Genomic DNA, 24704 nt, shown 5'->3' on the forward strand with positions numbered 1-24704 from the left:
AACATTTATCTCTTCATCTAGTATCCCATCTTTTATCTACAAAAAAAATCCATAAAGTATCATTTTTTTAATCTTGGTTTTAGCAGAAAGCCCATAAAGGGTTGCTAGAAATAACAATATATTCGTTTTCACTTGGATTAAATAAACCAATTTAATATTCCTTCCTTTTGCTTCTAACCATCTTAATCTTTAGCTCATACTCAAATATAGTTACAGGGTTTGATTCATCTTCATTTTTTCTTTCTCCCATTGCACAGAGCTCTTCAAGATTTTAACAAGCGTCTTTTGTAAATCCAGTAGGGGAAAAAAAATATCCAGGTCGCTCTCTTGATTTGTCACCTGTATTTTCCTTTTAAATTTTAAAACCTCAGCCAGCTTCTTTTGAAGATCCAGGGAAATGTCTTTTTCTAAGTCGTTCTCTTGGACTGGCAGCTATAAATCCACTTTCAACACCATTTTTATCTCCAGTCACTGTTTCGCTTGTATTTGCTGCAGGCATTAGCTCTGCTTTTGTACAGCTGTATCCAGTTCCCCATACCTCCCCTGAAAATCCAGGGAGGGTCCGAAATAAGAGGACAGCATTACCAATGAAGAGTGGTGGCAAACCGAAGCATTCGGAAGCTGCCAAGCTTCATGAAAATAGAAGTAGCGCTTAGACTTATATACTGCTTCGTTGTGCTTTACAGCCCTCTCTAAGCGGCAGCATATTGCCTCCAAACAATCTGGGTCCTCATTTTACCAACCTCGGAAGGGTGGAGGGCTGAGTCAACCTTAAGCCAGTGAGAATCGAACTGCCCAACTGCTGGCAGCCAGCAGTCAGCACAATTAGACTGCAGTACTACTTTCTAACCACTGCGCCGCCACGGCTCTTCTGGAAGAGAAAACACTTCTGGGTGGACAAGAATATGACTTACACAGCGATCTTCAAATGCTGTGAGGTTTTAAACAGTGGAATGGGACAACTTGCCGCAGCCAACTCATTGCTGGACAACTTGCTATGGCCTACTTGTCATGTGACAACTTGCTGCTGGACAATTACTTAGCAATTCAATTTTAATTATTTAAAATAAAATTTTATTTTTTTATTTTTAAATTTTTGCCATTCACAATTCGTTCTGTCCCTCGTTTGCATCCTTTCCTTAATAATTCTATCCTACCATTTCTTTGATATTAGTGTAATTCTTGCCCCGCAGCGAGTTGACCCATGGTAAGTTGGCTGTGGTGAGTGGTGCCATGGAAAGTTGACCACGGCAAGGTAGCAAGGTGATTATGTTAAATTGGCTGTGTTGAGTAGGCTGTGGCGAGTTGGCCGTGGCAAATTGTCATAGACCCGTTAAACAGACTTTGCTCGGACTCAATAACTTAAAGCCAGAACTTTGAGAACTGTCTTCTCCCTCCTGCTAGTGTCTTCTAGATGTTTTGTAGAATATCCCAGAATTCCCAGTCCACAGTGAGATGCTGGTTGAGCATTCTGTTGGCTTTAAATCCAGACCTCTGGAATTTGCCAATCATTGATAGATAAATGACTGTGGATGAGCATTTCCCAATTTGCTGCCTTATAGATGTGTTGGTCCTTAGCTCCCATTATCCATTCCAGCATTAAAGTCACCTATATGCACCAAATAATCAAAATCTCAGCCAGTCCTTGAGTATTGAAGATTTGTCCTGAAATGAATACAAATTCCATGTAGTGCAATGGTGGTTTATTCATTAGCTCAGCAAACAACAAATACTCTTCTTGACAAGAAAGGCTAAAAGCCAGGCAAGATAAGAGTTGGATTTGAGTTTGCTCCCTTTCTCTCCCTTTCTTCCTTACCATTATCATGAGACACACCACACCACACCCAGGCCTATACACAGTTCTAATTCTGGCCACGCCTAACCCATTATCCCTAAATGCTATTAACCCTATAACATGTCTACATCCCTACCCTATTCCGACCCTCACTAACTGATCCCCACTGGTGCCACCTTCACCATGTTTTAACCTAAGGTTTAATTACCACCTAAATGTGCCACAACTCCTTTTAACAATATGCAATGTAACAATACATGAAAAGAGCCATTTCCAGCAGCCCCGCTTCAGAATCCATCCTCCATCCCTGCAGTTGTTGCAGGATGCATCCTCAGCTCTGCTGAATCATTCCAAAGCCATCGGCCGGCACAGAAGCAGAAATACAGATCCGGCAGTAGCAGAGATAAGGTGACATGGCTAGCTGACTTGCTGCGAGGCATATTCGGAGCTGATGAGCTCCGAGTGAACTTGGAGCCCAACACAAAATACATGCATGTAGTCCTCGACTTACAACTATTCGTTTAGTGACTGTTCTAAGTTACAATGGCACTAAAAAAAGTGACTTATACATTTACAACTGATGTAGCATCCCCATGGTCATAATTTTGATGCTTGGCAACAGCCATGTGTTTACAAAAGTTGTAGTGTCCCAGAGTCATATGAATGACATTTATGATTTTCCCAGCTAGCTTCCGTCAAGCAAAGTCATTAGGAAAGCTGGATTTGCTTAATGTTTGAATGATTCACTGAACAACTGCAATGCTCTGCTTAACAACTGTGGCAAAAAAGTTGTAAAGTTGGGTAGGGTTCACTTGATAACCACACTGCTTAACATCAGAAATTCTGGTCTCAGTTGGTCATAAGTTGAGGACTACCTCTATTTGGAGTTAAACAAATTTAAACATAGTTTAATTGGATCCAAGCCAATTGTGGATATTCAACAAACAAATTGTGATGACCTAGTGTGGGATACAAAATAAACACAGTCACAAAAACAGGTGAAGCCCCTTTTATTTCCTTCACTTTGCTTCAAAGCTCCAAATCGCCTTGACTGGGACAAAAAAACTCCCCACAAGCAGTTACGAAAAGGAGGAAATGCCGTTTAAACTAAAAACGCCTATAAAATTATAAAGAGTAAAAACAACACAAACCACACTGAAGCAATTAAGGGAACCAGGCAAGATAAGGGCTTGAAGATGTCCACAGATATTGGAACACACACTGGGAAGGACGCCAAACTCAGAGAGGAACGACAGACTAGAGATATTTCCATGCTTTGTTTCCAGCAGTGGTGCATATGCAAGTCCGTCCTTTTAACCAGTTCTCACAGCTGCAGCCCATGAAGAAAATCAAGGCCCTTTCCACCCCGTAGACCACGCCATTCACGTCTCTCCCTTATCCTCTCCTCCCTGTGTGCCCTAGGATGGAAAGGGGATGGGCCCGGGTCTTTCTTTGACTGCTCAGCCGGCCTCTGCCCTTCCCCAGCCTCCTCCTCTCCCTCAGAGTCAGTCTCCAACAGGGGCATGACACAAATCATGACTAGTTTACCATGGTCTGCTAAAGATACTTGGTGTGAATGTAAGGATTGGTTGCAAAGCTGTTCCTTCCCCCAACCGTCATAACTTCAGATAGTTGCTAAACAGGGCAGTTGGTAAGCTAGGACCATCTGTATGTCATAATTCTTTTAAATTTCACATAATTCAATTTCACTGAACTCCAGGTTTTAGTATTAAGCAACCAACAGGACGGAAAATCTCTTCATTTTCTAAGGGACATATAGTATTTGTCCACAATGCCATTTTCAGTACGTAAAATAAATATATTTGTCCTGCAAAGGTTTTTACATAAGACGTGTAACAACGGGCAAGAAGAATGTTAACCTGCCAAGCAATACACTCACCAGCTTTAGCTAGAAAAACCAAAACAAGTATTTGTGTATTATGTTAGACCAGGACTCTTGATTTCATAAACCACTATAAGAACCACCAGTTAATTTTTCATTTTGTTAATGCTGCATAAACAATGCAGAAAGGACATTTCTGCATTATGCCTGGACTTAGAAGGATGACTTCACATTGATGTATGAGATCTGACATGTTTACAAATACTTAATCCCTTAATACTTATCCTTCCCATGTAATTTCCCTACTGAAAAAGGAGAAGTAAGCAGCTTGTTCATCCGTGTTGTGGATTTCCACCTTAACATGAAATCCAGGCATCGTATTACAGCTACCGCAAAAGAACCAGGCCAGGCAACTGAGAGTGAGCATAACTTGGCCATCGCTTGAAAAACAACTAAACAGCTAACTATGCTGCAGCTTTGATCATTATTTTTCTTTCCTATGTTCCTGCCGGGTAATAGAAGAGATAGAAACGGACTGATGAATAAAATCGGTACTGGACTCCAGAGACAAAGATAAATGCACTGCAGAAATGAAAAAGATGGATACAAGACCGATCTCTAATCATCCGAACATGTTCAAGAGCTCCAACTCACATTTATGAGCATTTGCTCTCTGCTGAAATTGTAATTGTTTCCATCTCAATCTCCTATTATTGAGATAATAGCAGCCTTGGATTCCTTTCATTCTCATAAAAATAAATTACTTCTACTGCCCCTTTGGAATGTCCAAGGACGCCCTTGTGAGCTCCTCTCTCAAAAGATGCATTTTCCATTAATAAAAGACCACTTGTATTTCCGCCTGTATGAATTAGGGATCTTCTGCCTAAATTGGCTAAGCACAGAGATATCATCAACATCTTCCTGTCAAGGTAGTAGTGGAAAATGGTTTGTCGACTGGAGAAACATTCGAAATAGGAGACTTTTCATACCACCCTTCCATAACCTTAGGTAAAGGTTCCCTTTGCACATACGTGTTAGCTGTTTCCAGCTCTAGGGGGCAGTGCTGACCTCCGTTACAAAGCCAAAGAGCCAGTGCTGTCCCAAGACGTCTCTGTGGTCATGTGGCGAAAACCAACTGGCCAGTGTGTGCCAGAAACTAAAAGAGCAGCTGGCGAGGGCGTGCGTACCCACAGAGAGGATTCTGCGTGCCATAGGTTCACCATCACGGGTGTAGGGTCTCCTGCTTTGAGCAGGGGGTTGGACTTGATGACCTACAAGGTCCCTTCCAACTCTGTTAATCTATTAAACCTAATCATGATAGTAGGAAACTCTACTAAAGCATTAGTACTTTATTTTAAGGGAAGCTACATTATATTGAGGGAAGCTAGTTCATCCTCTGCCTTCAGGGTAGAGCAAAATTATTACCAAATTGTACTCTTTGATAGGATAGATGGGGGAAATTATTCGATGTATTACTGACATGGGAATCCACATTAAATACATTACATTTTAATGGAAATAAAACTGAAGAGCAATTGGATATTGCTCCATGCTCTGCTTTTAGAAAGGGACAACTCGACAGCCAACTCACTAGGGCCAACCCGCCACAGGATAACTTCACAGGACCAACTCACTGCAAGGACAACTTGCTACAGGCAGTTGGTGGGAGAGTTGGATGGGCAGGGGAGCAAGCGGATGGGCAGAGCGCATCGGGGCAGGTGGCGAGACATGGCAGCTGCTGGGGTTTCCCATTTTTATAGCCCTCCATCCGAGCCTGGCGCAGCCAGGGAGACAGTGGTTCTGAGCCTGGTGTGGTGGCAGCGATGGGTCTGAACCTGGCATGGCAGCAGCAATGGTGTGAAAATGTGAAGTCCCCTGCCAACTGGGCTCTGCATTCTGCACTCTGTATTCTGCACATCCACCCACCATATCGGTTCTTTCTCTGGCTGCCTGCGGCAACTTGTCACCATGGCCTCAGTTAGCCACGTGGAGTTGTCTTGCGGCAAGTTGGCAGAGGTGAGTTGGCATGGTGAACTGGAAGCAGCAAGTTGGCCAAGGAAAGAATAGATCTCAACATGCCATTGTTGTAAGAAATATCCATCTGGTTCAGTTCCAAGCTGGAGAAAGACACTGGAAACATGGAGGCTGATTGGAAAAATGATTTAATGGTGAAGCAGAACCACATGGGTTCTGACCACATGGAGCTGAGAGTGGAAGGTTTTTATACCTTCTCTTGGGCTTTGCACTTGAGCTTCCTGTTTCTATGCAAGAACGTGCATTCTATTGGCTGTTGTCAGACTCCCATGGGGCCATATAGAGGTTATGAAGGGGTCACAGCTGGCTCTATAGGCAAAGTACAAATCCTAGGTGTTTGTCTGAGCTAAGTTTGGTTGAAGTTTGGTCTGCTCTGAGATGATTCAGTGAAGGAGCTTGTGTTCTGAAAGGGTGTTGGGCAATTCCTATTGTGAATTAATGGCTTTGTCCTGTAGGATAATCCCAACATCCTGAGCTGAAGGTCTTTTGTTTTGTAGATGCGCTGGCCCAGTCTTTCTTAATGGGCACAAAATATCTGCTGGAGACTGTTAAGACTAAGTCTGCTTCCTGCCTCTAAAAAAACCATGTTTCTCCATTTCTCATTTAGGGAAATATAATCTGCCTTTTTAATATTCCTCAAAATATTTCATTCTTCTAAGAGGGAGGTGGCTTCCCACACCATTCAAAGGCCCATAGCATAATTCACAAATACTCTGGGTGAACAACTTTCAGTTGTCCATAGGAGTGTTTTCCTTAAAAACTATTTGACTTGTGGTAATATAGCTCACAAATCCCATTCATCTTAGGGCCGTGATGGCGAACCTATGGCATGCCTGCCACAGATGGCATACAGAGCCATTTGTGCCGACACATGAGCTGCAGGCAAACTTACTTCACTGGGCATGTGCGTACCTCACAGCTGATTTTCAGCCAGTTTGAGGCCTTTTTCGGCCTCCCAAAGGCTTGAGGAAGACTTCTGCAGGCTTTTCAGGCTGAAAACTAGCCCCATTTCATCATTTCCTGTTTTTTCCAAAAATACCGGAAGTGACAAACGGAACTAGTTTTTAGCCTGCAAAACCTGCAGAAGCCTTCCTCAAGCCTTTGGGAGGCCGAAAAAGGCCTCAAACTGGCTGAAAATCAGCTGTGAGGCGCAGTGCAGGTAAGGGGGTGGGGGGGTGATTACATACGCATGCATAGGGGGAGTTGGGGGGCGCACATTGCCTTCTGGGTCCTGGCATTTGAATGCAAGTGTGCAAGCGTGCACACAATTTTTGGCACAGGAGCCCAAAAAGGTTAGCCACCACTGTCTTAGGGCATAAGCAAACCAATGATCAGGGTTTACTCTCAGGGTGCTTCTCATTGAATTCCTCATTAAGAGAAACAGCTCCAAAAATAGACTACACAAGGTTAGATAGCATTCTGGAAACCACACACACTCCTTATTAGTGTCACATATCACAGTCTCAGTATGATGCAAGGGAAACTCCAAAGAAGAAGAAGAAAATCCATTATCTTCCTGCCCCCACATAATTGTAGCTCTGCAGCACAGCAAGAATTTATATACCCATGAAAATGAATCTGCCTAATTAATTGGGGAGGAAAAAAATAGCACCCTACATTCTGTTAGATCATGTTTGCAGCGGCTCAATTTCCCTGTTAGGTTATTTATACAAAATTTCACTTTGAATTAGCTGGTGTTTCTCATTAAAAGGCTCCACCATACAAGTTTACCAAACTTAAAAGATACTTCTGATTCCAACTTCAGGTGTATAAACAAACACTTGTGAATTCGGGATTTGTAAACATTCCAGATGAATTCAGGATTAAATCCCAGTGAGTTCAACAAAGTGTATTTCTCAGGAGACATGTTGAAAAATAGCAGCCACGGTGTGTTCTTTGGTCAGCTATATTATGGAAAGATTCCCTTGTCAGACTTCGAACGCTGACATCCTTTACAAATAGATCAAAACAACATCTTGGTTGAGTTTGCCTAGGTCAGTGATGGCCAACCTTTTAGGCACTGAGTGCCCCAAATGCCCAAATTGCAAGGCTCCCACCAGCACACGCAGGGCAGAGAACCAAAGACCAGCTGGCCAGCGGTAAGTGGACCATCCCAACACCGGCAGCTCTGCAAGAGGTGAGATCTTTTGCTTTTGTGAGCTTCTGTTTCCCTGCAAACGATGGAGAGAAACGCCACGGAGAAGCATGGTGAACCTGAGCTGGGGCGACGGGGTGCGAGCCCACAGAGACGGCTCTGCATGCCACCTCTGGCATACATGGGAAGGGCAGATGGCTGAGAGGTTGCCAGAGGTTCCCCACCACTGGCCTAGGTTAGCTTAAACTTACATATAACTACATCATATAAAGGCACAGCAATTGCGGATCGTGTCTTTAAGACAGGTTCCTTTTAAGTGTTGTGTGTTATGAATTCCTACTCCACATTATTTATTTATTTTGTTTGTCGTGTTTTATTTTTTAAAAAAATATTTGTAAATAAAATATGTGTAAAAATATTTTTACAAATAATTCAAGGAGGTGAACCTTCCTCCTCCTATTTTCCCCACAACAACAACCCTGTGAAGTAGGTTGTGCTGAGAGAGAAAGAGATCGGGAGGGAAGTGCTTGGCCCAAAGTCATCCAACTGATTTTCATGGCCAGGGCAGGACTTGAACCCATGCTCTCCTGCTTTCTAGCCTGATGCCTTAACCACTAAACCAGATCGACACTTATGATTCATTAATATCCTACAAGTCCCAGAAAGCAGGTTTTCATGTTATGCCAGTGGTGGGATTCAATTTTTTTTTTACTACTGGTTCTGTGGGCGTGGCTTGGTGGGCGTGGCAGGGGAAGGAAACTGCAAAATCCCCATTCCCTTCCCACTCCTGGGGGAAGGATACTACAAAATCCCCATTCCCTCCCCATCCCACTAACCTGCTTTCCAGCTCCGTTCTCCTGTGCAGGGCAACAAAAGAAGACCCAGCCAATCAGCTGGGACTCGGGAGGCAGAGGATAAATGGGGGCGGGGCCAGTCAGAGGTGGGATTTGCCGGTTTTCTAAACTACTCAAAATTTTCACTACCGGTTCTCCAGAACTGGTCAGAACCTGCTGGATACCACCTCTGGGTCCTAGCATATAAATCATTTGTCGACACATCAAATAGGAGACTTTTAAAACCCCAGCCAGGTCAATCAGGTCACCGTGCTGTTGCCAAGTGATTCTAAAATGCTACATGACAATTTAGATGCTATTTAATTCATACATGTATATTTGTTGCATTTTTTCAAAGGTTCGCCAATTTATTTAAAAAGAAACAAAACGCAAGGAAAGCAATATTACATTAGCATTGTGGACTAATTTGTCACCACAACTAGCAGTGCCACACTATATATAGTGTATATAGTATGGCACAGTGGTCCTGGGTTGCCCTTCATAAAACAGCTGTAACCCTGAAAAATGTTTTCCTCAACCACAAACAGTAGCAAACCTGGGTTAGGGAACAAAACGGCAGGGAGGTAGAACATAGCCAAGTTTCAATCAAGTTTTAATCTGCAAAGGTATAATATATCAATGCAAACTGCATGGCATGCTTGCATTTTTTTTTCCTCCCTGCTAATTGCATCTACGGTATTTATTTATTTTTCTGAACCTGTCTATCATTTTGCTTTAACAGCCCAAAACAAAGCAAGGATGGTAGTTTCAAAGCACTCACCTTCTCCAAAGAAGCCCGGTGCTCGTGGTCAGAACTGTTGTTCCAGCAAAGGCTAGCATCATAAGCCTGTGCCGGCTTTGGTGATAACGAGGGGTACCAAAATGGCGCCTGGAAGTGACCGCCAAGGCCGCCATAGTAGGGAGAAGACGAAATCGCAACATTCTGGGAAAGGAAATAAAGAAAAGTGTAAGAATGAAAGCATCAGAATGGCTTAGGTTTTGAGACCGCTTCTGGATTTTTTTACTTGAGAAAGATAAAAAGGAAGTTTTGATTTTAGGCTTTGATGATCTGATTTGTTATGACTGTAGATTGCCCTCAACTTCACTGAGCTGTTGCTAAGCAAGGTGTCAAGGTTCCAAGTAACCTACCCATGGCAAACAAAACTCGGAGGCAGGTAGATTCCTCAAAGAATAGTTTTATTGGATATGTCATATTGGCACAGGCTGGTGAAAACTGACTCTAAACGTTCCTGCAGTTTTCACCTAATTAAAAGTAGTTTTTCACTTTCTCAAAACAATCATGGTCCAGTTAGGATACATTCCAGTCGCTAGGTGACTTCAATCCCCTCCTTCCAAGCACTTGCTGGAATGTCCTTGGTTCCCAAGAGGAAGTATTTTGTTTTGGCTACAAACCCAAGCTATCTCTATTCCCCGCTTCCAATCCCTTAGCTCCAGCTGTGGCAGCACTGAAGCCTCAAAATGGCCTCAGTCAGGTCATCTTCAGGGTTAATACAAGGCAGTAGTTGAGTTTTGCTCCAATTTATGACCTTCTCTGCCACAGTAGTTAAGCGAATCACTGCAATTGTTAACTGAAATGTGCGATCATTAAGAAAATCTGGCTTCCCTCACTGGCTTTGCTTGTCAGAAGCCGGCTGGGAAGGTTACAAATGGTGATTACTAATCCCAGAATAGGGCAAGTGTCATAAATACATACCAGTTGCTAAGCAGCCGAATTTTGATGACGTGACCACCATGGGAATGTTGCAATGGCCATAAGTGAGAAAAAGTAGTCATATGTCGCTTTTTTCAGTGCTATTATAACTTTGAACAGTCACTAAATAAATGATTGTAAGTTAAGGACTATCTGTGTAGATATATTGAGTATTTTTATTGTTATTACTAGATATGTATATTTTATATTTTTAAACGTTTATGTTTAAACTTCAAGTAAATAATTATTTTGCATAGAATTTTAGTGTTTGTGGACTGAATTTTAGTGGACTGTGTAGTTTGTATACTGAGTATATGATACTTTCGTTTTAATTCAGTAACAGGTTATTTTATTATATGTTTGTATCAGACTCACAGCGGCGTCACGTGACATATTGAGACTTTTTTCCCTTTGCTAAACCGGCCGTGGCCGTGGTCAGCATGCAACATATCTGGCCCGTGGGCCACGTGTTTGACAGTCCTGATTTGTAGTGAAAAAATTGGGAAATCACTGTTTTTGTATCCCTTTTTCCCCCCTTCTCTCTTTTTAACTTTCCCTTCCCTTTTAATCTTGGTTATTGCTGTTGTTGTTTTGTACTTTATTTTTTCTCTGAAACTTCACAAAGTTGGTTAAAAAGAAAGAGAAGCTTAAGTTTTGAACTGTGCAGATCAGGGGCTTTTGAAGAAACTAAAAAGCTGCAGTGTTCACCTCCTTTTCAATCTTCGAGCTAGCAAAACAAAACAAAAAACCCCAACAGCACCAGTTAGCTTGTTAAGCTTCACAATTTACCACTGAACTTCCTAAACCCTGGCGGAATTTCTACTCTAATTCAGGGATAATCATCTTGTAGGCAGCCAAGCAAGTTGAACTCCGTGTCATAGAAGTTATCATCAAACCGAGATGTCAAGTCAGTCAATCTGAGGCTGGTGTCTTGGATATAAATTTCAACTGCCAGAGAGTGTATTTTTTCTTTTATGTACACTGAGAGCATTTGCACCAAGACAAAATCCTTGTGTGTCCAATCACACTTGGCCAATAAATAATTCAGTGGCTGAAATGTAGACAAAGGCAGCACCTGTTTGGAGACTAGTCCAAAACATGACAAGCCAAGAAGGAACCAGGAGGCCACTGGGACAAAGCTGGAAAGTGAGATTCCTAAGGTTGGTTGCACAAAATTCCATTCTGGGCCTAGAGCTGATGAGATTAAAAGGGAAGACTACACATCACTTCATTCTGCAGTCTAGAATGATTTGGTTTGATTCCTGGCAACCCAAAACGTAGCCTAAGGCTTTCTAGATGTTCTAGGTCACACATCTAGTCAGTCCCAGCCAGAATATCCAGAGAAGCTCTCGTAGTTTGGTCACCAGATTATAAAAAATATGTTGAGACTTTGGAAAAAGTGCAAAAGAGAGCAACTAAGATAATTAAAGGCCTGGAGACAAAAACCTATGAAGAACAATTGCGGGATTTGCGGTTGGCTAGTCTAGAGAAAAAAAGGACTGTATGATAGCAGTATTCCAGTATTTGAGAGGTTGCCACAAAGAGGAGGGGGTCAATTTATTTTCCAAAGTACCAGAGGGCAGGACAAGAAACAATGGATGGAAACTAATCAAGGAGGGAAGCAACCTGGAATTAAGGAGAAACTTCCTAACGGTGAGAATAATTAACCAGTGGAACAAACAGCCGGCAGTCAAAAGTTGTGGGTGCTTCATCCACAATGTTGTCTTTAAGAAGAGACTGGACAACCACTTGTTTGAAAGGGTGTAGGGTCCCCTGCTTGAGCAGGTGGTTGGACTAGAGACCTCAAAGATCCTTTCCAGCTCTATTCTGGTTGATTGATTGATTGATTGATTGATTGATAGTTAAGGAGATATCCTGTTTCAAGTCTACAGTACTTTCAGTCATGGAAACTCATTAGGTGATTGAGTCACACACTCTCCTTTAAAAACCTCATAGGGATGTTGGTGTAACTAATAAAATGAAGGCAGATTTCCAGGTAATCTAACAATTGAACTAATGCGATCAACAAAATTTTCACTCCAAAATTTCTGGAGGGCACCAGTTTATGGAAAGATGCATTAGTTTACGTTGTGAAAGTACTCACTGACATATCTGTTATGGAATAAAAACCTTTGCATCATCACCCAACTACTGTAACCATATAAAGTTAGGGTTGGTCTCTTCTCCAAATTACAAGTGTGTATGTTTACACAATTTGTGCAAATCCTAACAAAAATATAATAAAAATACAGTGACCAGTAATTATGGAAATAACCCAGATAATCTATCCTGAATTTTTTAATTTCAAGATTAAGAGATTTAGAGGTACAGATGTAGCACTATCATGTCTTCATAGGAATCTCAACAAACACTACCCGAAAACTTCCAGACTCTTTTCCCTCTGTGTGTGTGTGTGTGTGTGAGAGAGAGAGAGAGGGGGGAGAGAGAGGAATTTCTTTCCCTGATGTACCCCTTTTGACTCCCAAATCATATTTCTTTTGTATATTATACAAATGGAAACATAGTTTAAGTTGGAAACTTGGCTAGGTGAGGAAAATGTAACTTAGTCTGGTTGCCCTCTCTAGAGAGTGCAAAAATTGCCTAACATTCTGTGGAGTATTCATTAGTAATTAAGATGTTCTTTTAATAAAATCTCATATTTCCTAGTCAACAAAATCTGGTGTATTGGCCAGATTATTATAGAAAGGAAAATGGAAAAGTGGCTACTGAACTAAATAGTATTTAAACGTGAACTCTTTAAAATGGAAACATCGTCTCTAAACACAAACAACAATCTATTTCAGAGGTACCCCAGGGAATTGCAAAAATGGAAACAATTCATATGAGGATGACTTCAATTTGCAAGTGGTTTGAGGCTGTTTGTTATCTCTTGCTTTTTAGGTGCTAGCTCTTCAACAACACAGCTTCCAAGATAATACAGGGGAAACTCTAAAAATTAGAATATCGTACAAAAGTTCATTTATTTCAGTAATGCAACTTAAAAGGTGAAACTAATATATGAGATAGACTCATTTACATGCAAAGCAAGATAGTTCAAGCCGTGATGTGTCATAATTGAGATGATTATGGCTTACAGCTCATGAAAACCCCAAATCCACAATCTCAGAAAATTGGAACATTGTGAAAAGGGTCAATATTCTAGGCTCAAAGTGTCCCACACTAATCAGCTAATTAAGCCATAACACCTGCAAAGGGTTCCTGAGGCTTTAAATGGTCTCCCAGTCTGGTTCAGTAGGAATCACAACCATGGGAAAGAATGCTGACCTGACAGTTGTGCAGAAAACCATCATTGACACCCTCCATAAGGAGGGAAAGCCTCAAAAGGTAATTGCAAAAGAAGTTGGATGTTCCCAAAGTGCTGTTCAAAGCACATTAATAGAAAGTTATGTGGAAGGGAAAAGTGTGGAAGAAAAAGGTGCACAAGCAGCAGGGATGACCGCAACCTGGAGAGGATTGTCAGGAAAAGGCCATTCAAAAGTGTTGGGGACTTTCACAAGAAGTGGACTGAGGCTGAAGTCAGTGCATCAAGAGCCACCACACACAGACGGATCCTGGACATGGGCTTCAAACGTCGTATTCCTCTTGTCAAGCTGCTCCTGAACAACAAACAATGTCAGAAGCGCCTTACCTGGGCTAAAGAAAAAGAGAACTGGTCTGTTGCTCAGTGGTCCAAAGTCCGCTTTTCTGATGAGAGCAACTTTTGCATCTCATTTGGAAACCAAGGACCCAGAGTCTGGAGGAAGAATGGAGAGGCACACACTGCAAGATGCTTGAAGTCCAGTGTGAAGTTTCCATAGTCTGTGTTGATTTGGGGAGCCATGTCATCTGCTGGTGTTGGTCCACTGTCCTTCATTAAGTCCAGGGTCAACACAGCCGTCTACCAGGAGATTTTGGAGCACTTCATGCTTCCTTCTGCATATGAGCTTTATAGGGATGCTGACTTCATTTTCCAGCAGGACTTGGCACCTGCCCACACTGCCATAGGCACCAAAACCTGGTTCAATGACCATGGCATTACTGTGCTTGACTGGTCAGCAAACTCTCCTGACCTGAACCACATAGAGAATCTATGGGGCATTGCCAAGGGAAAGATGAGAGACATGGAACCGAACAATGCAGAAGAGCTGAAGGCTGCTATTGAAGCATCCTGGTCTTCCATAACACCTCAGCAGTGCCACAGGCTGATAGCTTCCATGCCACACCGCATTGAGGCAGTAATTGCTGCAAAAGGGGCCCAAACCAAGTACTGAGTACATATGCATGCTTGTACTTTTCAGAACTCCAATATTGTTCTATGTACAATCCTTGTTTTATAGATTGCATGTAATGTTCTAATTTTCTGATTGTGGATTTGGGGTTTTCATGAGCTGTAAGCCATAATCATCACAATTACGACAAATCACGGCTTGAATTATCTTGCTTTGCATGTAATGAGTCTATCTCTTATATTAGTTTCACTTTTTAAGTTGCATTACTGAAATAAATGAACTTTTGCATGATATTCCAATTTTTTGAGTTTCACCTGTATATGCTATTATTTTAGAGAAACATACAAAATTTTAATAATTTTAATGATTTGTGGCATGAAATCTCCTTTTACAGGACCCAAGAGGTTTTGCCATTATTTCCAAGACAAAATAAATCCATCAATCCAACGTCAACAAGAAGATAACTATGGTTACATCAGAAAGTATGGCCAGACTGCATAATACATCCTCACTTTTTCCAATTCCCCCTTTATACTTAACGTAATAGGAACAACCAGGCTAACATAATTAGTATTAGATTATTATTTAGCTAATGCAGGATGATTAAAGTAAATTGAGGCTTCCAAAAATCTTCCAGGTTATTTTTTCAACCTAAGCACCAGTTACAATGGTTAGCTTTGTATCAATGTGTTTCTTATACTACAGTTAAAGACGAAATAGGGAAAGGAATAAGCCCAGGAAGGATGGGAAGGGAGAATACAAGGCTAAAAGGAATTCTCAAATTGTTATTTTATGCTGAGTTGAACATAGCACGCATATTTAAAATATTCATTGAATTCCTGATAGAAATCTAAAAAAAGAAAATAAAAAAATGCAAGAATTGTTATTTTTTCCTTCTTCCACGATATAAAGCATTTCCTCCCAAAAGGCTGAGACAGTAACTGGTTCCAGGTCATCCAAGGAATTTCCATGGTTGAAGATGAATATGAATAAGGCTACAGGCCTAGGCTTCAAAAATATACAGGAACGGGAAGCTGTATCAATTTTTAAAATAAAATGTTTAAGTAAACAACTCTAGATGACAGCAGAGAGACAGAAAGCACCTTTTTGCAGTAATCTAATAGTCTTCCAGATGTTTGCATCCCTTCTCTCAATAGTCCCAATAATTTGAGTCTCCCTGGATCTAGCTAACAGATGATTTACTTTCTATGTATAATTAAACAAATCTGTCCGAACTTCTTAATATAAATCAGAGAGTTCAATCATAGCATGCCATCCCTAGTCAGTCAACAGAAAATCAAAGAAGCAATAAAACAAAAGACTTATGACCAACTAAAATTGAAATTCATACTAGCTGGATGCACACACCGTGCAAATTCACGCTGCTGAATATAAACCACTTGAGATAAACCAAACAAACCATAGTGTCGACTCATAAAATATTTCTGTGGTCTTTTAGAGTTGCCAACTGAAAGAGAAGGGGAAGCAGTGGGCAGCTTGCATTCCATAAATGTTCTCAAAGATACTTTCTAGGCGACCGAGGTTTCGGCCATGCAAAATTCTAACTGGAGAGCATGACTGATGACTCTTGGCTATGGATGTGTCCCATTGGAGAATATGAATTATGATACACCAAGGGGGTGGGGGAAAACCAGGGTTAAGGGTGACAATGAATGATGTGCCTCAGAGTTGGCTACATCCAGGCAGCGCTAGCATGTTTACTCCTAATAAATCTTCTTTTAGTTTGAAATTATGGCTAGAGACTCATGATTTAAATGGGGGTAACTACCGGAGCCCTGTGTTCTGACCCACGCCCCTTTCCAACAAATCAAACATAATCCAAAGGGAACAGAAATCTTGTAAGTTTCTGTTGCCTCCCCTTAGTAAGTTGTACCTTGAAAAGACTTTAGGGGACTAATGTCAGATTCCTATAGGATGTAGCAAGAAGCGGTTGGTCATCATGATTCCTTGTATACAGGTAGGCCTCAACTTACAACCATGTTTAGGAAGCATCCGAAGATACAGCAGCACTGGGGGGGGGGGAGTCCTCATGCTTACAACAATTGCAGCATTTCCCCTAGTCAAGTGATCAAAATTCAGCTATTTGGCAACCAGCATGTATTCAAAATGGTTGCAGTGTCATGGGGACTTCAGAGAGTAATTAGGACTGCAGAAAAAACAATTATTACCAACCTGCCTTTCATCGAGGACCTGTATACTGCATGAGCCAAAAAGAGGGCTGTGAAAATATTTACAGACCCCTCACATCCTGGACATAAACTGTTTCAACTCCTACCCTCAAAATGACGCTGTTGTTCTGACCCACGCCCTTTTCCAACAAATCAAACACAATCCAAAGGGAACAAAAACCTTGTAATGCTTTTATAAAATAATTAGCTGTGATAAGCACAAGCCTTGCCAAACTGTACGAGGCTTGCCAAAAGATAACAGACAAGAAATGATTTGCAATAGAAGTACATTCGTTTCACAGCTGGCTTTTATCTTCTTGAAGGAGGGGCCATTACCTTGCAGCCTTACTCCCGAATCACCCATGCTGTTGCAGCTGCTCTTTCCTGCAAGCAACCCTGCGCACACGCGCACTTGGCACAGGCTCCTCAGGAACCTCCTCATTACTGCTGCCAGCCCCCACAATCTCTGAAGACAGCAGTCCACTCCCTAGTGGTCCTGGCCCCTCATCTGAGTCCTCACTCTCCTCAGCCGTCAGCACCTACTGCCAGCTAAGCACAACACATAGTATGACACATAGTATGCTCAGGTTTAGCATACTGCATGATCTAGACGCATGGATGAAGTAGTTACAATAGTTAGAAGAAGGAGAAATTGTGGAATACAGGTTGTCCTCGACTTAAAACAGTTTGTTTAATGACATTCGAAGTTACAATGGCACTGAAAAAAGTGACATGATCGTTTTCCACACTTACAACTGCCTCCATGGTCACATGATCAAAATTCAGATGCTTGGCAACTACTTCATATTTATGACTGCCGCAATGTCCCGGGGTCCTGTGATCCCTTTTTGTAACCTTCTGATGAGGAATTCAATGGGGAAGCCAAATTCACTTAACAACTGTGTTGCTAACTTAACAACTGCAGTCATTCACCTAACAACGGTGGCAAGAAAGGTTGTAAAACGGAGCAAAACTTACTTAACAAATGTCTCGTGGAGTGACAGAAATTCTGGCCTCACTTTAAGTCGAGGATTGCCTGCATTGTGAAGTGTAACGTATACCCATCATGCAAATATCTAAGATGCAGAAAAAGCTGTACCATTCAAAAACTTAACACTGGGCAAAATAGTTGAAAGGAAATAAACCATAAAATAAGAGAACTGGAAATGGAGAAAGTGAACAGAATCTACTTTCAACATCTATTTCTCTTATTCCATCTCCACAAACTTTCCTGCCTTTCATGGCTAAAGGGATTTTTCAGGGCCCCAAAAAACAAATCTATAAATGGAATGATGCTTATGGTAGATTAAAAACTAATTTTTAAAAGTATTCTGTTGCAGGAATGAAGGAGCATGTTTCTGAAGCATGGGTTTGGTCAGTCAATCATGAACTATTTTTAAAAGCAGTTTCACTCAAAACATTTTATTGGTAGGCAGCATTTTTTTTTTCCATAAACCTCCACCGCTGTCCAATTTGCACTGCTTCATCAAAGATCCGACAATACATCATGCATTTCTGGCCTCTTCAGAACAGCTACTTGGCAGGCAGCGCTGCACTCTTAAGATTATTTCCTAAGACTTCCAATAATATTAAAAGTCCAGATTGGTTTTGAAGTCAACCCTGACAAACTATGTGAACAGCAAGCTCAAACAAAAAAAAAAAAAAGAGCATCAGCCGTTCAGAGTGTCAAGATTTTAATTGGACAGTTATAAAGTCAGTTTTGTGGCATTACTGACTCTGAAAATGTTTTGTTGCGTAACAGTTGCCCCCACTCGTTAAGAAAGCCCTGGTTATGAAAGGTTGCAATTAATCTTCCTGCTGTCGATTCCTGATTTCTCAATGACGGCTAAGTCACTTGCAGGGTTAACATCTGAAGTTCCGAGACAGTTAATTGCAAGCCAAACCTTCCGCAAGAATATATTCTGATTATGAAGGCTCAGCACTAAGTAAAATTATTCAAAGCAGTCCAGGGGAAAAAAAATCTATCAATCCTAGCAAAAAACAGCTTACTAATTAAAAAGGCAAGAAGGAAAGGAAGGGGAGAAGTGTTAAATCTTTGTGAACTGATGCTACTGAATTTATGTGCACTAGCTAAAACGGCCCCCTCTAAATGTAGACACCCAGAAGAACAAAGACAGCGCTATCTATTACTAAAGAGGCTGACAACAAAAGGGAACTCCTTTGCATTTAGCAGACGGGAAACAAAGTTGTCTCACACTCTGTGCTCCTGCACTGCGGTTTCTACAAGCAACTTGATTGGTTCAGCCTCCGAGATCACAGTCAAAAATGTGGAAGAAGATCAAAGCAACTTCTATGACACTTTTCCCTTACAGCACATGGGAAATAAGGAAATCTCTTAACTCCCAGCAACAATGTCAAAGATCCAAGCTGGCGCATATAGATGAGCTAACCGCGAGCTGTTAGCCAATGGAGAAAAGTAGAAAGAATGAGAAAACCTTTACAGTCAGCTTCCTAAGACAGCAGAGATACAGGAATAATTTCATATGCAGAAAGCTTCATATCCCTTTTAAATGTTAAAGGAAGGAGGCTAGTCATGGTTCATATTAGCCAGTGTTGGTCTCTGGTATTCAATTGTAGGCAAGGATGCTTCTTTCAACTCTCATTGCTTTGCTCCTTCAATATGCTCAGTACAGCATTGTCTAGCTCAGGGGTGTCAAAGTCGATTTCATTGAGGGCCGCACCAGGGTTGTGTTTGACCCCGGGGGAGCAGGGTGTGTGGCCCGGGTGGGCGTGGCCAGGTCAACATCACTCATGTCGGGGCGCCTGTGAAAGCCTGAATACGCAGCCCTCCCGAGCTCCATTTTCGCTGGCAGAGGCACTGCAGGCTGGTCCTTCACTGTTTCCAGGGCAGCCCCAGGGGTCCGATCTAAGCAGCCTACAGGCCACATCCAGCCTGCAGGCCTTGAGTTTGACACCCCTAGTCTAGCTGGTGGTATCAGCAGAAGCTTACCGCAACTGATTTTGTTGGGCACACCCCATAGCTGCATAGCCTGATGATGTTCTGGGATCATACTTTTCTAATTCATGTGTCCCTTATGAGTTTGGATCTCTGCAATTTCTTCCTCCCTTGTCTAGCTCCAAGCTCAGTTCAGGAAACAGAAAGGGCGACCTGCTGTCTTTGTTCTTTGAAACATTTGGAGCACCCGAGAATATAAACATGAGACAAGTCACAGATATCATATTCCCACTCAAGCAGACTGGAATCACGTCAAGGGTTGATTAGAGAGCAGGGAGAACAATGATTTACCTCACGTCACATCCAAACAAAATACAGGTTCCTGCATAATGTGGAAGATTCATTTTACTTTTCTTGCAGAGCCAAGTTTAGAAGAAAATATCAAATTTATTCTATTCTTGGGGTAAACATTACGAATAACGCTTAAGACAGAATTCTGATTAAGACCATTTTTGCTTAAGACCAAAGTGTGTGTAAGTGTGTGCAAGTGTGTGTCACAACTAACAATAGCTTGTTTTAACACAACAGCAGGCACCACTGAAAAGCTGTAATTGATCTCTTAATCCTATGAACAATCTACAGACTTATTTCTGTTTACCCATTAAATTTAATGTAGTGTTATTAGGCATAGAAATGTTAACCTCTTTTTAGATTCCTGATCAATGACAGATCATCATCTGGTGCAAAAATCTCTCAACGTAAGACAATTGTCAATAGAGAACTTCATTACCATACTTGTGGTATAAATCTGAATTTGATTTCTGGGAGAAGATACTCATTGCAAGTGGATAATTTCTTTGACCAAACTCAGGGTAATGGGCTATCATATCAATTACAACCTAGTGGGAATTCCATTCACCTGGGAGCAGAAACTAAATTGGTTTAGATTGAAAGGGGAAACTTCAATCTCTTGCCATAGAGTCTCACATCTTTTTCATGTGCTGAATAACCACCGTCACAGAGAAGAGCCCAATGCCCACGAGGACAGGAAAAAGCAGCAATGGTGGAAGCTCGTTTAAGAGAGGTCCAATCTGGAACTAAGGAGAACTTTCCTGACAGTAAAAACAATTAAACAACGGAACAGCTTTCCCCCAGGAGTTGTGCGTGCTCTATCACTGGAGGTCTTCAAGAAAAGTTGTCCAGGATGGAATAAGGTCTTTTGTTTTGGGCAAGGGACTGGACTAGAAGACTTCTAAGGTGTCTTCCAGCCCTAAGATTCTATTATTCTTCTCATAGATAATGTATATGTGGACTATTCTGGGATTTGTTAATAGATTCTGGAAGCTTTGGGGGAGCAAAGCTGGCATAGACTTAGCACCTAGATCAGTGGCGGGATTCAACAGTTTTTACTACTGGTTCTGTGCGTGTGGCTTGGTGGGCACGGCATGGCTTGGTGGGTAGTCAGGGGAAGGATACTGTAAAATCTCCATTCCCACCTCACTCTAGGAGGAAGGTTACTGCAAAATCCTATTCCCTCCCCACCCCACTAACCTGCTTTCCAGCTCTGTTCTCCTGTCCAGGGCAACAAATGACAACCCAGCCAATCAGCTGGGACTTGGGAGGCAGAGAATAGATGGGGGTGGGGCCAGTCAGAGGTGGTATTTGCCGGTTCTCCGGACTACTCAAAATTTCCGCTACAGGTTCTCCAGAACTGGTCAGAACCTGCTCAATACCACCCCTGATCTAGATTCAACCATCCGAGGATTAAGCAGAAGCCAAAATGTTTATCATCTTCTAACCTCAGAGAATTTATCATCTCAGCCTGATTAATATCTGCTATGACTTTGAGAGGATACCTACAGTATCCCAATAAATATCCATTTTGCAAAAGAACAAAATAAGTACTGATCTGTGCCTAAAATTATAAATGATTGGCCAGCTCTGGATTCTAGTAACAATTCTGGATGTGATAGTTTAAACGTTGCAAGTGCCAAACAATAAGCGTGTCTTAGATACGGTCCATATTTCATTTTTCTTCAGGTGACATAATTGTGAGGTGCAGTTAGTAAGGCACGCACACGGAACAGTAACAAGGCAAATTGTCATATCATCGTCAAGTGCGTTACCATCACTTGCTGACTGTACAAATCGCCTCTCCTCAACTGAAATATGTTGGCTGCAGTCCACGGAACATTTCCCATGATTTATTTTTCCATTTTAGAAACGGCTAGGGAGGCCTTTCCCACTAACAACAACAACAACAACAAAAATAAAAATATCCTTCAGACAAAATAATGCTCAGTTGAGTCCATCCTTGAAACCAGTTTTGTTTTCCATTTCAAGTTTAATGCTGGTTACAAAGGAGAATTTATTCTGTGTCTATCACTGAAATCCTTTATGGGCGGTCTTTGTTTAGTGACCACATTCAGGACCAACAACTCCATTGTTAAACAAAGCAGTCTCTAAGTGAACCCACAAATGTGCTTACAACCACAATGGAGCCCCAAATTTATGTTGCTAAGTGAGACATCCATTAAGTGAATTTTTGCCCTGTTGTTAAGTGAATCACTGCAGATGTTAAGTTAGTAACACGGTTGTTACTAACTTAACACTGCTAGTACAACTAACTTGTATCTTTAAAAAAGGTTAATTCATGATCACTATTTATTAGAAAGCTCAAAGCCACAAATTCTACTACAGTATTTATAAAGCTACTAATACACGGAGGTGTTTAGCTCAAATATAATGAGATTATGAAGGAGTAAAGCTGTAATAATAAGACATAAGAGTAAAATATGGGTAATCCTTGACTTACAATAGGTCATTTAGTGACTCTTCAAAGTTACAACGGCATAAGTTACTTATGACTGTTTTTCACACTAATGACCATTGCAGCATCCCCATGGTCATGTGATTTACATTCAGATGTTTGACAACTGGTTCACACTTATGACGGTTGCATTGTCCTAGGGCTGTGATGGCGAACCTATGGCACACGTGCCACAGGTGGCATGCAGCGCCATTTGTGCTGGCACGCGAGCCGCAGGCAAACCTACCTCACTGGGCATGTGCATGCCTCACAGCTGATTTTGGCTGGTTTGAGGCCTTTTTCGGCCTCCCAGAGGCTTGAAAAAAGCCTCTGCAGGCCGAATAGGCCTGTGTTGTCATTTCCTGTTAATACCAGAAGTGGCTAAATGGACTTATTCGGCCTGCAGAGGCTTTTTCAAGGGCCCAAAAAGACCTCAAACCAGCCAAAAATCAGCTGTGAGGCGAAGTGCAGGTGAGGAGGGGGCAGGGGGATTGCGCACGCATGCGCAGGGCATGGGGGGACATGCATTGATTGCCTTCTCAGTGCTGGCAATATACGAACGCCAGCATGCACACAATTTTTGTCACAGGAGCCCAAAAAGTTTAGCCACTACTGTCCTAGGGTTATATGATCCCCCTTTTCAATCTTCTGACAAGCAAAGTCAGTGGGGAAACCAGATTCACTTAACAACCATGTCACTAATTTAACAACTGCAGTGATTCACTCAACAAATGTGGCAAGAAAAGTCATAAAATGGGGCAAAACTCACTTAAGAAGTGTCCCAATTAGCAATAGAGATTTGGGGCTCAATTGTGACTACCTGTATCTTGAGCCACGTTTCAATGAATAGCTCTCTATTTGAACATTTTGAAGTTTAAAAACAAACAATGCACTCATTACACATTCTTCATTCTACTCTTATACACACAACTCAGCATTTATTTATAATTTCATGAAGGCAGACCGATCCAGTGCACCCAAAATGCAACTATTGATTGGGAAAGTAATTAATATACCAAGTCCATTATGCCATTTTCTGCCTCAGCCAGACAAATGGTAAAATCAAGCCCTGATAGTCCAACTACTTATTCAGAAAATGATTATTTACGCCTCCTGTAGGCATCTCAGCACTAGACAGAAAATTATAAGCAGAATCAATGCAGTAGCAGCCATGCTTAATTTCCCGCAATACCTCAGAGACGACCTTCTAAAAACATTTTGGGGGAAATAAGATAAGAGAAGCCATAGCAGCTTTTTCCAGTATTTTTATTATTAGCATCAGGCTCTCAAAGTGTATGTGTGTATACAGTTATTGATATTGATATAAGCCTTCACATCTATCCAAATACATACAAATATGGGCCCCTGACAGCCTCACAGACCAGTATTTTTCAAACATGACAAATTTAAGATGTCTGCACTTCAATTCCCAGAATTCCCCAGCCAAAGTCTGGAGATTTTCCATAGAGCTGTCTCGAGTGTCCAGGTTGGGAGGAGCTCCAGTCTCGGCTCTTCCAGGCTGAGCTTGAAATTGAGGAACGCCCCCTCACCGTCACGTGGTCCTCGGGCGCTCCCCAGTTTTTTGCTCAGCCTCGTGGCTAACAGGCTGTTTTTCCCTTGCTCCGGTCGTTCAGCATTCTAGGCCTCTCCTTCTCATCGCTTTCTACTGGATCACCGGCAGGCAGCGCAGGACTTCAGGTTTGAACTCCCCAGGGAGTGTTTTTAACTTCCGAACTGTTTCCTTAGGGGAGAAAACAGCGCTTCGAGCGCTGCCCCCCACCGCTTCGTTTGCCGCCTAATCGCTCCGCGCGAGGCCGCTTCGTTCCTGCCTGCCTCTCCTCGCTTTAGCCGCCGTTCCCCCCCCGCGAACGCCTTCTAGCCCAGGGTACGCTTCCCTGGTTCTCCCAAAGGCTCTAATCTTCCCTGGGAGTTTACCGCCGCTGGGGCTGCCTCCGTTACTTGCGGCCTCCATCTCGGGCCCCCTGTGGCGTCCGCCATCTTGGGTGGGCCCTGGAACGGCCGCCATCTTGGGTGTGCCCTGGAACGGCCGCCATCTTGGGTGTGCCCTGGAACGGCCGCCATCTTGGGTGTGTCCTGGACCGGCCGCCATCTTGGGTGTGCCCTGGAGTGGCCGCCATCTTGGGTGTGCCCTGGAACTGCCGCCATCTTGGGTGTGCCCTGGAACAGCCGCCATCTTGGGTGTGCCCTGGAACGGCCGCCATCTTGGGAGTGGCCGCATGGCCATCTGC

The 24704-nt window shown here is 42.3% G+C and overlaps 1 protein-coding gene across 1 annotated transcript in view; it reads right to left on the reverse strand.

Annotated features, from left to right (window-relative positions):
* Positions 1-24704, reverse strand: part of MICU1 (mitochondrial calcium uptake 1) — a 159764-nt gene that overhangs the window by 124897 nt on the left and 10163 nt on the right. Inside the window, exon 2 of the mRNA XM_026713477.2 lies at positions 9382-9543. Within this exon, the coding sequence (XP_026569262.1) occupies positions 9382-9542 (161 nt within the window). The 5' untranslated portion in view covers position 9543. The remainder of the gene's footprint in view (positions 1-9381; positions 9544-24704) is intronic.

Source organism: Pseudonaja textilis, chromosome 4 (genome assembly GCF_049901715.1).
Source record: "Pseudonaja textilis isolate UNSWEBS1 chromosome 4, rPseTex1.2, whole genome shotgun sequence".
Lineage (NCBI taxonomy): Eukaryota > Metazoa > Chordata > Lepidosauria > Squamata > Elapidae > Pseudonaja > Pseudonaja textilis.